The sequence below is a fragment of the Rissa tridactyla genome, chromosome 5 (assembly GCF_028500815.1).
Source record: "Rissa tridactyla isolate bRisTri1 chromosome 5, bRisTri1.patW.cur.20221130, whole genome shotgun sequence".
NCBI classification, from domain to species: Eukaryota; Metazoa; Chordata; class Aves; order Charadriiformes; family Laridae; genus Rissa; species Rissa tridactyla.
In genome coordinates, this window is record NC_071470.1 from 39,939,988 (window position 1) to 39,954,692 (window position 14,705).

At 44.6% G+C, this 14,705-nt stretch overlaps 1 protein-coding gene across 5 annotated transcripts in view; it reads left to right on the top strand.

Moving 5' to 3' along the window:
• SFXN5 (sideroflexin 5) overlaps positions 1-14,705 on the top strand; it is a 104,594-nt gene that overhangs the window by 44,578 nt on the left and 45,311 nt on the right. For 4 of the 5 annotated variants that reach the window (XM_054203117.1, XM_054203118.1, XM_054203122.1 and 1 more), the window contains 4 exons: positions 727-752; positions 5,014-5,067; positions 7,746-7,802; positions 8,651-8,716. In XM_054203117.1, the coding sequence (XP_054059092.1) occupies positions 727-752; positions 5,014-5,067; positions 7,746-7,802; positions 8,651-8,716 (203 nt within the window). The remainder of the gene's footprint in view (positions 1-726; positions 753-5,013; positions 5,068-7,745; positions 7,803-8,650; positions 8,717-14,705) is intronic. The other variant, XM_054203119.1, reaches the window with a different exon arrangement.

The following is a 14,705-nucleotide window of genomic DNA, read 5'->3' on the forward strand; positions in this document are numbered from 1 at the left end:
CTCTGCGGCTTGTTAGATGGCTTCATGAGCATCTTCAGCATGCTATCCTGGTGGGACCAGGCTCAACAAGAGGGGAAGGGGCACAGAAAGCTGAGGAGTTTTCTCCTGGGTAGGTTGTGGGAGGGTCTGATGAGCAACAGAGCTGGCACGAAGGAGGGAACAGATTGCGTCAATGAGCCTGGGAAGGGGGGCAGGATCTCCCCCTTTCCGTGGCAGCAAGCCACTAGGTCAGCTCAGTTAGCACCACCGCAGAAGCATTCAGCTCCTCCTGGTTCAGACCAAGCAGCTCTTGGTCTGGGTTGTCATCCCTTCTCTTCTGATGATTTGAGTCTTTGCTGGCTGCCTAGCCCAGCTCAACAACATGAAGTGCTAATACCACGTACTGGCCCAGACTGGGTTTACTGGAGTAAGCTTTAGGGTCTAGATTTTATAAGTTTCAGGGAAACTCTTAGACCGCAACCCAAGAAAAGAAAAAGAGGATGGGAAGGAGATTGGGCAAAAGTCGGGTGGCTGCTCTAGTTGATGCTTAGAGCATCAGATGTTGGTCCACAGGTGTCCCAGTAGTGGTTCAGAGCTGGTGGAATTGAGTGCAGCCTGTCCTGCCAGGTGTGGCTTTTACCCTAAACTGGTAGATGTCTTAGATGTGATATTTTTCTCTATCCCAAAACTGCATACTAAAATGCATGCATCTCTCTCTTTTTTCCTTTTTTTTTTGTTTTTCAATAGGTTACATTCCCTTTGGAACACCCATCGTAAGTATTTTAACATCTCTCCCCACTTTGTTTGCGAGTACCAAGAAACGCATTTTTTAGCACTTGCAGACAATTCTCCAAATTCCACCTAACCTCCTTGCGACACGTTCACACAGGGTTCCCACCTTTCCCATCACACATTAGCAAGGGATTTGTTTTGTAAAGCCTGCCCTATGGACTTTGCGCTTAAGGTTATTTATCTATTTAGCGTCGTTCACCCAGCTCCCCGCAATGTCTTAAGCTCTATTTTTCCCTTTTGGAAAGTGAAGACCAAGATGAGCTCATTGCCTGCAAAATGCAACTTCTGCAACTCTCGGATTTCATCTTTGGATACTTTTTTTTTCATTTGCATGTTTTACAAGTCGCTTCCTGAATGTGACGAGCTACAGCACGGCGAGGCCGGTGTCGTGCGCTCTCATCTTGATTAATTAAAACTGCGAGTGCTTTCCGTGGGGTTATTGCTAAGGGCGTTTTTAGTTTGTACTTGTTATTGTGAAATTTGTAAGCATTTGGGTGCTCTCAATAGTGAAAGTCAGAAGGGAGATAATTCTGCCTGTCTTCCTAATGCTGAAACCTCAGCTCGTCTTCAGGAACAGGAATGAATAGTTAACGCCATTTTATGAATGGAGAAACTGAGGCACACAGTTTGCCCAAAATCGCCCAAAGTTGGTGCCAGAAAGTCCTCCTATCCGCCAGCTCTTGGCTCAGCTTAGTACATCATGCAGATTAAAATGGTTGAAGGAGCAAAATCTGCTAAATTTAATCTTCCTAAACCCAGTGGACCATGGCATATTACTCACTTAAAGGTAACAATCCTTTCCCAAACGGTGATAGCGGGGCTGCTAGCGCCTCAAAGCAGAAATCATCGCGGCTGTTACTATTTGTTGTCGTGCGTTAAGGGTTTGGTGGTAACTTTGTATGGGGCATTTTGAAAGAAAAGGTTAAACAAAAATGAGTTAACGATCAAATTGACAATGAAATCGGCCCAAATCCAGAGCTGTCAGAGGAGCCGAGAGCTGTCAGATGAGCCCAATTTCACTAGCTGTAAAGGATAAACTGGAACCTCTTGTCATTTAAAAAAAAAAAAAAAAAAAACCCAAACGTTTCAAATGTTAAAATTAAAATGTAACATTTATGCCAATCGATCTGTGAAATTTAGTGACAAAATTGGCAGCCTGCTCTAGCATAAAAACAGTTTGAGTCTTGCATTTCACATAGGGGGATGGGATTTCCTCAAGAGAGACTTAACGTGCCTGCGGTGGGCTGTGGCTGAGCGAGCGTGGCTGTCCTCGCCCGCAAAGCCGTGCCGGCGTGCCGTCGCACCCGCGCTAATTGTCCCAGTGTCCGGGGGTCAGTTAAACACGCTGCATAAATTCCGGCAGAGACCTGATCAGATTACGTATTAACAGGTTTACTGCCTATCAGTCGATACATGATGCTGCCTATATACATGATTTTTATTTATTTATTTATTTATTATCCCCATAGCTAATGCAAAATAATTCAGTATGGTTTAGCTCATCGTGAAAGAGATTAAGGTCTTGCTGAAAATAATCGTTTCGCTGCCGGCCGAACCAGCTACTCCCCTGACACAACCAAATCTTACAGCCCTTTATTCTTGCCCCGAGTTGCAATCTTTTTGCTTTTCTTTTTAGCCTCCGTCCTTTCTGCACTCAGGTTTGTGGTTCAACCCCAGAATCGGTTGCAGAGTGGGAACCAGGGTGCAGTATGTTTAAGCGTAGGGAGAATTTGTGTTTGCCCACCTAGATTTCAGCCCAGGAGGGAGCAAATCCATCCGCTCGCATTGTCTCCATTTGCTGTAGGGGTGAGAAGTGCAGGGCAGCTGCTGGGCTGTAGCCTTTTACCCTGGTTTTATGTTTCATCCCAGGGTCGAAAGGCTCCAAGGAGGAAGATCTATCTGCATTTAGGAAATTCAGCCTAAGACCTGGGCAGTGAGGATGGAGCAGAAGCCATGCTGCTGTTCCCAGCTGCCACTCACAGCTTCAAGCACCTTATTTTCCCCAGCCATTTAAAAATGGTGGGGGGGTGGGGGAAGTGGTCTTGTTGAGGTTTCAAAGCACATAGAGAAGACCTGGGTGTTAATATGCGATTGCAGATGACTCTTGCTGACACACAAGGCAGGACTTGGGGCTTGCGAGAGCTCGTAATGCAAACACGCTGTGAGGCTGCTCAGAGCTGACAGATGTCTGAGCGGCGGCTTTAGCCCTGGCTTTGGGGCCACAAAGGGCCAGTTCACACCTGATAGGCAATTAAATTTTGTAGCTGGTACTTTTGTAATGTTTAGAAGCTTTTTTTATTTTGTTTTCCTTCTTAGTTATTTTTTCCCCTGACAGTAATTAAAAGTGAAACTGTACATTTCTTGACAGACTCTTGCACATATGGAGAGTTTGCATTTAAACGTGCCTCTTTCAGTCATACAGATTTTGGGTGCTCTTTTTTATTTATTTATTTTCCTCTTTTATTTTTCTCGGCGCTCAGCTTCAGCTGACAATGTAAGTAGCTGCCTGCAGCCTTCCCTCTCCTCTGGAGCCTCATTAGCCCGCTGGCTTCAGGAGCATAAGTCAGTCCTGGGGTGAGGAGGTTCATCGCCTGTTGAATTTGTTTGGCTAAGACCGGCAACGGAGTAATTAATGACAAGATCCGCATATTGAATGGAAGCGGTAAATTAGTGTAACTTGCACAGATTGGCGCTTGGCCAGCGTACAAAGTAGCTGCAACTTCACGAAAGGCTGTAGGAGGAAAAGCTGGAGGAGGAGGAGGAGAAAGGAAAGAAGATGTAAATGAAATCAGGCCTCCCAACCCTATTACCCTTTTGTTTGTTGTTATTTCTCTCTTAAGTCCTTAAGCATAGAAGTTGCCTCCTCTTCAACTGATGCTGCTGCAGATGTGCACAGACGGCTTTAACTTATCCCTCCTTGCAGCAGGCTCTCCGTGTGCTTAACAGGGAAGGTTTTTTTCTTCTCGGCTTCTGTAGGGATAAACTTAAAGAAAATGGTGCAGAAGATGGTCTGAGTGTGGGAATGAACTCACAGCGTTCTGCCCAAATGCCTTGAAGAGGTTTCAGTTCACATGAGTGTCCTGAAAATAAATGCATTTAGAATTAAAAGGAGTAGTTCAGTCTTTATCCTCTTAACAAAAATGCAAGTATGATTTTGCAAGATGAAGACAATCTTCTTCAGCAACTATCAGACATTTGAGGCGCAGGAGGGGAGAAAATGAAAATGGTCTTAGGAAGTATCTCCTCTTACCTGTTTCTTACCCAAGAACTCATCTTCCTGTCCGTGTTGTTTGGGTTTATCATTGGGAATCCCTTGCTTTGCATCCCTTTCCTCTTCTTCAGCTTCTTACACTTTAAGAGGACAGATTGCCATAAAACAAGGTAGGAAGGAGTCTGGCAGTGCTGTGTTGTGTGTAAGAGATGGGGTCTTTAAAGAATTGCAGGGGGTGTGCCTGTGTGCTGTATTGAGACATGTCTGAAGGATGCTCTCAGGACTGTATAGGCAACATAAACGTGTGTGGCCTCAGGTGCTGTGATGGGTGACCTTGCAAAGTCTGTGGCAGCGGGCATGAATGCGAGATGCCACAGCAGCAGGCATGCCTGTCCCATATGTGCTGGGACAGGCAGCCGTAATCCTCTGGGAGATGGCGATCATCAGCCTGAGCTCATAACCCAAGCAGTTTTCGCAGCCCAGAGTATGACACACCAACAATTCTCTTCTCTTAAAACAAAATTCAGGCTCCCAAACAGGAGCACATGTGCTTCCAGGTGGCACTCCTGTCTTCAGATGTTCAAATGGGATTTCTTTCCTGTGCTTGAAACAGCGAGTGTGCCAAAGGAAAATAAGAAAAACCCCCTTCACTGCCAATAGCAACAACTTTGAACTCTTGCATTCATGCAGTGTTTGTATTAGCCTCCAGAAATACCTGGATTAAAGAATTGATTATTTTTTAATGAACTAATCTTTGGACAGTATCTGCTGCCAGACTCTTTTCAAGGTGTGTTGCAAACAATCGTTAAAGATGCAAAGCTTTCACAGGCAGCTACATTACCCAGTTTCACCACTGGAAAATAGAGAGACAATAGGCTGAAGGGAATTTCAATAACTGTAATGAAATAAAGCTATAAATGAAGATAATTTATTCAAGTCATTAGAAATAAGTTTGCTGTTTGCATGCCTAGAAAAGCACCAAGAGCAAACCACCAATTCATTTACTGATGAGAAAATCTCTTCTCTTTCAGGTTGTTGGTCTTCTCTTGCCCAACCAGACGCTGGCATCCACTGTGTTTTGGCAGGTAACGCTCATCTGAATGGGTGGAGAATGCGATGGACAGGAAAGCAGCAGCTGACTTGTGTCTAATGGACAAACTGGTGCATGTGGCTTTTCTGCAGCGGCAGTGCTTTAGTTAATGGGGAGATGATGTGGCCAGATATAATTAGGGAAAGGTTTGGTAGATCTGGAAGGGGCTATAAGCAAACTATTGGATCCGCTTTCCAGCGCCTGGCTATTTATGCCATCACAAGGGAGATGCAAAATTGCTTGGGATCTCAAAAAACAACCTTTTTGGACCCATTTTGTACAGGGGTAAATGATTGCACAGTGCGTACTTCCATGAAAATATAGGCCCTTAAGCTCACACATCTGCTGTTTTGAAGACCCCCTGTCAAGTAGATGGGATCTTCCTTGGTGAATTCCTGTTGGAAGTGCCACGTGTGCGCAGGGCTGAGGCAGGGGGAGACCCCATGCCCAGGAAATTTGGGAATAGCTGTGCATTGCAAAGGCTAGGACCTCTGCATTCAATGTGCTACAGGGGCTTTTGGGGAAAAAAGTATGTGTGTTTAGGGAGGTATTGGTGTTATTTCCCATTAATATTCTGGGAATTAAAAGTAAGGGGAAGAAGCGTGCATGTGAATGAGTTTTATCCATAGTAAAAACGCCCCTTAAGTATAATTTCAGCACTAACTGAAATGCAAAAACAAGTTACTTTCAGACTTATTTTTAGTTGTGAATGTCTTTTTATTGTCTACAGTGTAAGTGATGATAGAGAATTATGCGGTTAAGAAATATCAAAGCAGAATGGGATCTGGCTAGTATGTTAGGAAGGCTGCAGAACCGAGAATATATTGGTACGTGCCAGTAACTTGGTGTATTTAGCTATAAGCTGTGCCATGTGGCGTTACCTGCTGGGAGTGGGGTAGTGGCTGGAGACATCTAGACTCATTCATATTTTTGAAGGCAACTTGCCTCACCTGTTTTTAGACATCTAAGATGGAAAGGGTTGGCTTTTGGAGAAGTTAGTCTTGCGCGAGTGAGGAGCAAGCCAGCCTGGATAGCTGGCTTGGGCTGGGTGCTTTGTAAATGGTTTACATGAGGAGCTCCTATTCACACCATCACAGAGTAGCTGGGAGAAACTTTTGGCTTTGAAGGGATGAAATAATTCTTTGAAAGCTAGAAAGAACATTTCAAATGCAGAACTGAAATGAGCCTGCTTGAGAGGGAGGCTGTAGCAGGGAAGTCCAGCAACTGAAGCCCACCTGGGCCACCGCCGCTTCAAAAGTGATTCTCAAACTCTTGCCTCCATCGTTGCTGCTGATGGGCACACACGGGTCACCCCTCTTTGAAAAATATGAGTAGGAGGAGTAGCAACTTAGAGAGGCATCGTCCAAAAAGCTCGTGAGGGTGTCAGGTGGCCACCTGGGAAGACGATGGAGTCAAGAAACGGGTAGTGGGAGTATCTTCAACTTAGAGACAGCTTAAACTCTAGATTAAGGACAATATCTGAGCAGTATGTCTACATCTCTCTGAAAAGAAGATTTATCCGGAAATAGCATAGGATTTAGGGATGACACATATTACTGCATTACCAAACACTGTATCATATAGGAGCAGGCTTGTACAGTGAAGCAGTTGTTGCTGATGCCCAAAATGTACATGTCTCAGGTTAGCTCTAGCCTGGTCCTGTGCACTGGCTAATGTAGGTGAGAGCTCTGGGGGTTGAAAAAAACCCCCCACATCTGGAAAATTGAGGCAGATTTCCAGCATATATTGGCAAGCTGACTTTGTAATTTATTTTATTTTTACTTACTATTTAAAGAGAACAAAAAAAGCAAGGTTTGCTAGGTCCAAAATTCCAGTCTAGAGAGCTGGTCAGCAGGAAAAACATGCTCTTGGGCCGTGAACTCGGCAATGACTGAGCTGATCCCTGTGTCTTAATGCCTTGTTTCACTCTACCTCCTTACCCTCACTTCATTCATCCTCCTCCATCTTAATTCTGGCCACAATTGGAGAGGAGATCAGTTCTGACATGCTCTGATCTGGGAACATGGTACTTTGGGGATGAAAGCTATTAATTTTCTTTACGTTGCCAGCAGTTGCTGAGGGTAAAACTCCTTCAGGAGCGTGGTGCTACTCATCCCCATCTGCTGCCACACTGCTTTGGTGACGAATTCTGCTCCAAAAAGTTGTAGACAGAAATACCAGTTTAGTGGCATCCATATACGTAAGATGGTACATCTGTTCATCTCCCGTTCCTCAGCTGAAGCCTCTTATGACCCTCTGTTTGAGAACCACTGAACTTAATAAGTGACGGACAAAATGGCTGCTGGGCACACTGCTACGTCTTAACAGCAGTCTGGATTTGGTGCTGATGAAAATAAAGACCAACAGCACTGAGGTGTCGTGTGGAGGTGAATTGGGCCAGGAGAAGAGTTGCACGTCAAGCATACAGGGAAGCAGAGCTGCCCTTTGGGCACTGGGTGCCTTGGGATTTCTGTCCCTCACTGTGAAGAGCATTAAATGGGACGTAATGCATGGATGAGCCTTTGAAAAGGGGTGGCAAGTTGTGAACAGGTCCAAAGGGAGATGAATTTTCCTGCAGCACTCCAACATTTATAGATTTTTTTATTGTTTTGTTTTTTTTTTTAATTCTCTTGAGGTTGTGTTTATGCCTGTCTCTTCTTGTTTCCTCTTTAGTGGTTGAATCAGAGCCACAATGCCTGCGTCAACTATGCAAACCGCAATGCGACAAAGGTGAGGAGACCCAACATATGCAGTGCATGCAGCGTGTTAGGTCTGTTTTGACACAGAAACATAAGCCTTGCCTCTTTGCTGTTAATAGAAACTCTGTGATGAATTTATAGATTGGCCATTCTCCTCTGTAGACTTCCATTTTAAACCCCAGCTGTAAATGGCATGAGGATCTCGAAATCACTCGAGGCACATAAGTAATGCTCAGTGCCTTTGAGCTGAACCAGTATATAGTTCTAACTGGTAGGAAATGGTTTAACTCAGTAGGTAAATAAGCACAAAGCAGAATGGTATCTGAGTTTTTGGATAGCAGAAGGCGGCTCCATGATCACGCTGCCGTCTCCCGAGCACTTTATACACGCTACCAGCAATGGTGCCGGGAGATGGTGGAGCTGTTCCTCCTCTCCTCCATCGCTTTAGCCTTCAGTCATCCCATGTTGGGATGTGGGAAGCTCAAGACAGGAAGCTGAATTGGAAACCATCCAGCTCATTGAGATAACATTTCAAAGACAAATATTTAATGTGGAGAGTTTGGGGTTCATCGCTAGTGTCTAAGAATGCTAATTTTGTACCATTTGCTGAGTTTCATTCACATACTTCCTTTAAGCTGCTATTATTATAATTTTCTGATGCCAATTAATTTTCCGTTCCCTTTAACCTTGCTCATGAGGCTACAATTTTCCTTGCTTTTGCCGCTGACAGACCATGTGTCACAGAACAATATGACAAAATTAAACCTGTCTTGGGTTTAAAACAAATAAAACAAAAAGAAAACAAACAAAAAAGCTTGGTTGCATTTTAATAACTAGAAGTTTGTTTATTGAAAATATGTTTTGTTTTTCTTTCCAAAGCCTTCTCCGACATCCAAGTTCATCCAGGGCTACTTGGGAGCTGTCATAAGTGCTGTCTCAATAGCAGTGGGTAACGCTTTATATCTATATATTTTCACTACTAAGTAACTGCTCCCTTACAGTAGTACTGCAGTGCTTTTGAGATGTTTGTTTGAACTGCCAAGCATGTTTATCTTTTAATTGACAGAATTCAGTCTACATAACCAGAAAATATTTTAACCATGAGGTGTCTCTGTCCATGCATGCCCAAACTTTTCAACAGAAGGAGACTTCTACCGCTGATGGCTTCCAGCACGTCCTGCACTGTGCACTGCCTGTGTCTCTGCACCGTGGCTTTGCTGCTGGGTGAACTCAGATTATCCACGTGTGCATTAACTCGTGGTGAATTAGCCTAGTCCAAGTTAAAAGAGTGACTTTGGGGCTGCAGAGTGATAGTCTGACAGTTGACATGCTGAAGAGAGTGAGGCTTTTGGAGATATTCCCTTGGTGGGTCAGCATCTTGAATTGAAGGAACCGCAGCACTCAGAATGACATTTTTCACCTGTGGACAGCGTTCAAGCTGGAAATGGTGTTCAAGTCGTATCTGAAGTAATCTGTAAGAGAGGAGCTTTTAACGTTGCTAAAATCCTGGTCTTGTGGTGCAGCCCTCAGGCTTTTAGTACTGAGATTCCTGAGAAGCACAAGTTGTCATCTTTATCAGGGTCAGCTAATTCCCAAGGAGGCAGGTATATTTTTCAGAAGCGCGACTTAAGGAAGTTATTTCTTATGTTGGGTTTTCAAATAAGGCTCTGAAACATGTGTTTGTACCTTTTCTACTGGAACATTAAAGATTCCATGGCAGTTTGTATTTTTTTTTTCCTCTGACCAAGTTCTTTTTTCATTTTTCTCAAGCCATAGACATCCTTTTCCAGGAATTTTTTTTCTGCAGACAGACTGTGCTATGGGAAGAGGGCAGCACTCAGCCTGCTCACCGCACTGTTTGTACCCAGGTTCCCCAGTTCACCTTTGGGGAAAAAGCCGCATGGGGTTGTTTAGATTTGTTTGCGAGGTAAAATTTTTGTCCAGAGCAGGCTGCGGATCCTTAGGAGAACTTACGGAGACAGGAGCTCGTGGCTGGGAACTGGCAGTGAGCGGTTTGGTGCATCGTGTCCACAGTGGACAGCAGCAGAAATTCTGCAGAAGGCATATCTCTGCGTTCTGCAGCTGCCAGACAGCTTTGCACCAGCAGTAGCAAAAGGCATAGAGTTGGTGAAGTGCCTTGCAGTTCTGAGTGGAAACTGTCCATTTTATTGGATATGCTTCTGCTTAATAGTTTTTCTGTAGTGCTGGCTTGGCTTCCTCACTGGTTGCTGCGCTGCTCCTCTGCGTTACCTGTATTATCCCCTCACTGCAGAATTAACCCAGACTGTGCACACAGACCAGCCTTGCATTGGTGTGAGTTCCCATGCTTTGTAACCCTATGAAGATGTGTCCACACCAGCTCCATGCTTATGCAGCTGAAGTGCAATCTGAGACCCCATCCCACCAACCTCAATGCTTCGGTTCGCAACTGTTCTCTGTCCACTACATCGCGTTGTAGCATGGGAGAGCTTGACTGTCCTCCTTTGTTCAGAATTTTTTCCACCTTGTGAATTAGTAAAGCAAAGCTCTCCAGCTTGATGTGCTGCTGCTGCTCACAACCTGCCTTCCAACCCTCAGTGCAGCTGCAGCAGAGGGATGAGGACTGGTTCCGCGTTGTTTGGCATTAATGCTCCTCTCCATTTTGGCAACAGGGGCAGATAGAGGGCAGGAGACACGGAGGAGTGATGTTGGCAGAGTTTTGTCACCCTGAGAAGCTGACAGGCTTTGGTAAGGAAATCAATTGGGCGGTGAGCGGAGATGTCCATGTTGGAACAGCAGATGCAGGTCTTTAAAATCTCTGATTCCTCCAAGGCTGACTGCGAAGGAGCTGAAGCAGAGAGATAGGTTTAGAGCGCAGAAGTGACCATCAGTGGTGTTGTGAGAAACACTTGTTCTCTGAAGCAGTGTGAAATACTACACCAAAACTTGTAGATAAAAGAAATTACAGCAGAACAGCAGCGGCCTGCTGTTACTGCAGGATGGCTGTCGCCGCTGGTGACATCGTCAGTCTGCTGATGGTAGATCAGCTCTTTGTCCCGTGGTGGTTTGTACCTCCGTTAGTTGTACCATTTACTCCCTGGTAGTGAAGGAGCTGGTGGTCTGTACAGAGCAACAAGCTTTGAGTAAATGCAGAAACTGAAACAATGCTGGGATTTATCTGTCCACATAACTTGTCAATGCACCTCCAGCAGGAGCCCCAGTGCCTGGTTATCTTGCATACCTTGGCTGTCCATCACAGGGACAGTTTTAAAAGCATCGTGAAGAAAGATGATGCCATGGTGTTCTGGACTTACAGCATTTCAAGCTTGCGCAAGAAGAAGTCTTCCTTCAGTGATGTGGATGCCAAGAGGGTGTTGCTGCCTTCTTGTATAAGTGCCACGATGACCCCACCAGACTGGGCTTCCACAGGGATGCCCTTAGGGTGTGTGAGGAGTACCGTGAGCTCTGTAATAGCAATGGTGTTGTAGCTCTGGTGCTGAAGGTCAGAATATTGTTATGGGGAGGCAGGAACTTTCCTTAGGTCCATGGATGTAGTTAGGGAAGTGGGGAAAGGCAGCAGCCTTCACGGATACTCTCTCCTTCCCGATGTTGGAAGGAGGTCTGCTTCCAAAGTGGAGCATGCTATGGCGCATAGGGTGTGCGAAAATGAGATGAAGTTGCTGTGCACCGTGGTTCCTGGTAGATGAGCCATTGGGGACACTGCCAATGTGTGTGTTAACACAGAATGGGTTGTGTCCTGAGAATCCGTAACACCACTTAGCGTGTCCTCAATTCCCAATGCAGAGCAGCCTAGAGAAAATCCTGCAGAGCAGGCAGTGATTTTGATATTGTAAATATCTGGATTAATAACCAGCATCTCCTCAAGCAGTTTGAGGTGGGTTTTTTTGGGTTTGTTTTTTTTTTTTTTTAAATGATGATGACAAATAGTATAGAAATAGCCCTGAGGTTCATTACATTGGATTGTAAGGCCTCAGCCCTCATTAACTGATTTTTGCTGTCAGTTAGCAGCAAATCACCTCCCAGTGTGAGCCTATTAGGACCAGATGACCTGAAAACAAGTGCCACTGCCTCCAGTGGTCTGCTGAGACCCAGTATTAATTAAAGCGAGCCCCTTCCATGTTTGCAGTTGGCAAGCAACGCGGGGAGAACGCTTATGAAATGACAGATCAGTTGACTTGTGATTGTGCTTCCCATTGTCTTCACCCTCCGTGTCTTTATCTAACAAGAGGGACAAACAAATTGCTTTCTCACGGGTACAGAAGAGCAGATTTTGGCTTTGTGCTTCTTGCAATTAAACTAGAAGCCTTAGCAAATCTTTGCAAATAACCTCATCCTTCTCCCATTTTAGTTAGAGAGGAATTGCTGTCAGAGAGAGGCTCTCTTAGATCCAGCGCTACATCTGGGATGCTTGATTTACAGCCCTTTGGCATGAGTTTTTTTGAGGAATCTATATTCTTTTTTTCAATACTTTTCAGTATTTCAGTATTTCTTCCCTAATAGCCTTTTTTCCACCTCTCAGCTCAATGAAATTCACAGCAGAGCTTCAGGCACGGAAATCCCAGGTCCCAGATTTTATCTCTTCTACCATGCAGTACTCAGGTGAAGCAATCACTTGAAGTTAAGGCTTGCAAAGACATCAGAAGGGATAATTTTAAGGCTGAGTGTGAGAAAAGAGGCAAAAAGGCTGAGATAACAGACCTCTTCCATCTCTAATTTCTTACATGACACTACTGCACTGTCTGTGCCACTGGGCACGAGCCGAGACCTGAGCTACCCGCTCTGCACGAGCGTGCGACATCTCTGAGCTTCACTTGTGGCAGACAATATGTTTAGAGGAGTTTGATTACTGTTAAGTAACCTAGATTTCTGTTTCTCCTTCTGTGATTGTAGTTTATTTTTATCACATTCTGCATGCACCAGCCTCCTTCCTGCCTTTTCTTTTGATTGCTCTCATTTTACTGCTTTTCTGAACACTGAGCTGTAATTGGGTTTTTTGTTTTTTGTTGTTTTTTTTTTAAACAATTGTGTGGATTCCTGTGATTAGGCCTTATTTTCTGATATCTGGCTACTGTTGATGATGGTGGTGTACGAAGCGCAATTAATACCAGCTGGTTTTCCTAAGCAAGGCAAACAAAGGCAGAGACTAGTAAAAAGACTTGAGAAAGGCCAAGCATATTTTAAATGTAGGTTTTTTTCCCCAAATATTCTAATGCCAAGAGCTATACTGATCAGAGGGCTTGTAATTATACAGAAACCCTTTCCAGTGGACGGACACACACACACACACTCTTGCTCTCTGCTAATTTTGTCATGCTTTTAAAAGGTTAAAAAAAGCTATGTAATCAAAACCAATTTTATTGTTAATAACTGTTTTATTGATATTTTGTAAGTAGGTTTCTTAGTTTCAGATCCAAATTTGATTTACTACTGTATTGCTGATCCCATCTGCATCTGATTCGGCTCTTCAGTACTATGGCCTTAGACTGCAACTTCAGTTTGAGGTCAGATGTGATTCTTGCAGCTGCAATTAAATGCCTGCAAATTAAACCAGATCTAGACAAGGGCTGTGAGCAGACACTCTCTAGTTTCTGGGCTGTCACTGGTGCTGAGACCAGCAGACTGGAGACCGGTAATATTAGCACAGGGGTGGCCTCACTTGGAGCCGGTGGTGGTGAGTCGTTGGGTTTCTCCATACATCCTCCTTGAAGCATCTCATGGCAGTGTTGTTATTGCCACTGGTTTCCATAGTCTTTGGATCAGAGCTTTATACATCAGGTTTTTAATTTCCACGATCACAGCTTCGGGTTCTGCCAAGACTGGCTCCACATCTTGCGCCTTGTGATATGGAAGACCCTGTGCAGACTCTCCGAGGGGTTTCCCTCTTCTGCCAGTATCATTTGGCCACGTATCTGACGTCTCCCAGTAAGCAGTGTATGGTTGCTCAGCTTGGTGCCCAGGTCATTAGCATGTTGTCCATCTGTTGTCCACTCCGTGTACCCTGGAGGTGCCATGTACATTGGTACTGCTGGCATTGTCCTCCTGTGTTGACAGGATGGGCTCTAATTAGACCACAGCAAGCCTGGCAGGCATACAGAGGGTGTTTTACATATATTGGTGTATGTAACTTTACCAGGGAATGTCTATTCTGACTGCCTAGATACAATGGCACTGAGCTTCCCCCTTGTAATAGGGGTTTGATTCTCCCTCAATGAAAGGGGAAGCAAAAACACGTGTGAGATCAAGCACCTCTTAAAGTGGAAGGACAGTGGGGTTTTCCCCAATTAATAAAGTAGCCAGGCTCCTTCCTTCCTCTTGCAAACATATCTGGGTTTGTAACTTCTCAGAAAGTTTTTATTAAGTGCAAGTTTGGGATTTATGGTCTTGTCAGTACAGAGGCAAATAAATACGTTATTCTCGCTTGGCAAGCTGAGCTAAATTCTGACAAAAGTAGATGTTTTGGCTTCTTTTGTATAGGAGGGAGATATGCAATGTCATGTAACTGTGACCGCCAGCCGGGCTGTATATTTTGTAGTGATCTATATACTTTTAATCTCCCTGCTCAGGACTTGAACGTTTTCTTTTGGCTTACCTTACTAGGTGGCCTCGGGTTAAAAAAATCAGGCGATTAATGCCATTAATAATTTCGGTGCTGTCAGCTACTAATGACCCACCTTAGAGTCACTGCTGGTCCTGTTGTATGGGAGGGTGTTTAAAGCCTCTCTTCACAGGCAGACCCAGGTCTTCTAATTTTAAAAGCACCTCCTTGCTTTCTGACCTTATATCCTGACTCCAGACAAGCCAGTGAAGGTAGGGAGCTGATGCCAGTATGGTTTACTGATCCTCTGGCTTACTGTATGGTGCGCACCCGGTGCTTTCACAAACTCTGAAAGTGTATGAAGTTAAACTTGAAGATATATAAAAACAAACGAGGTTA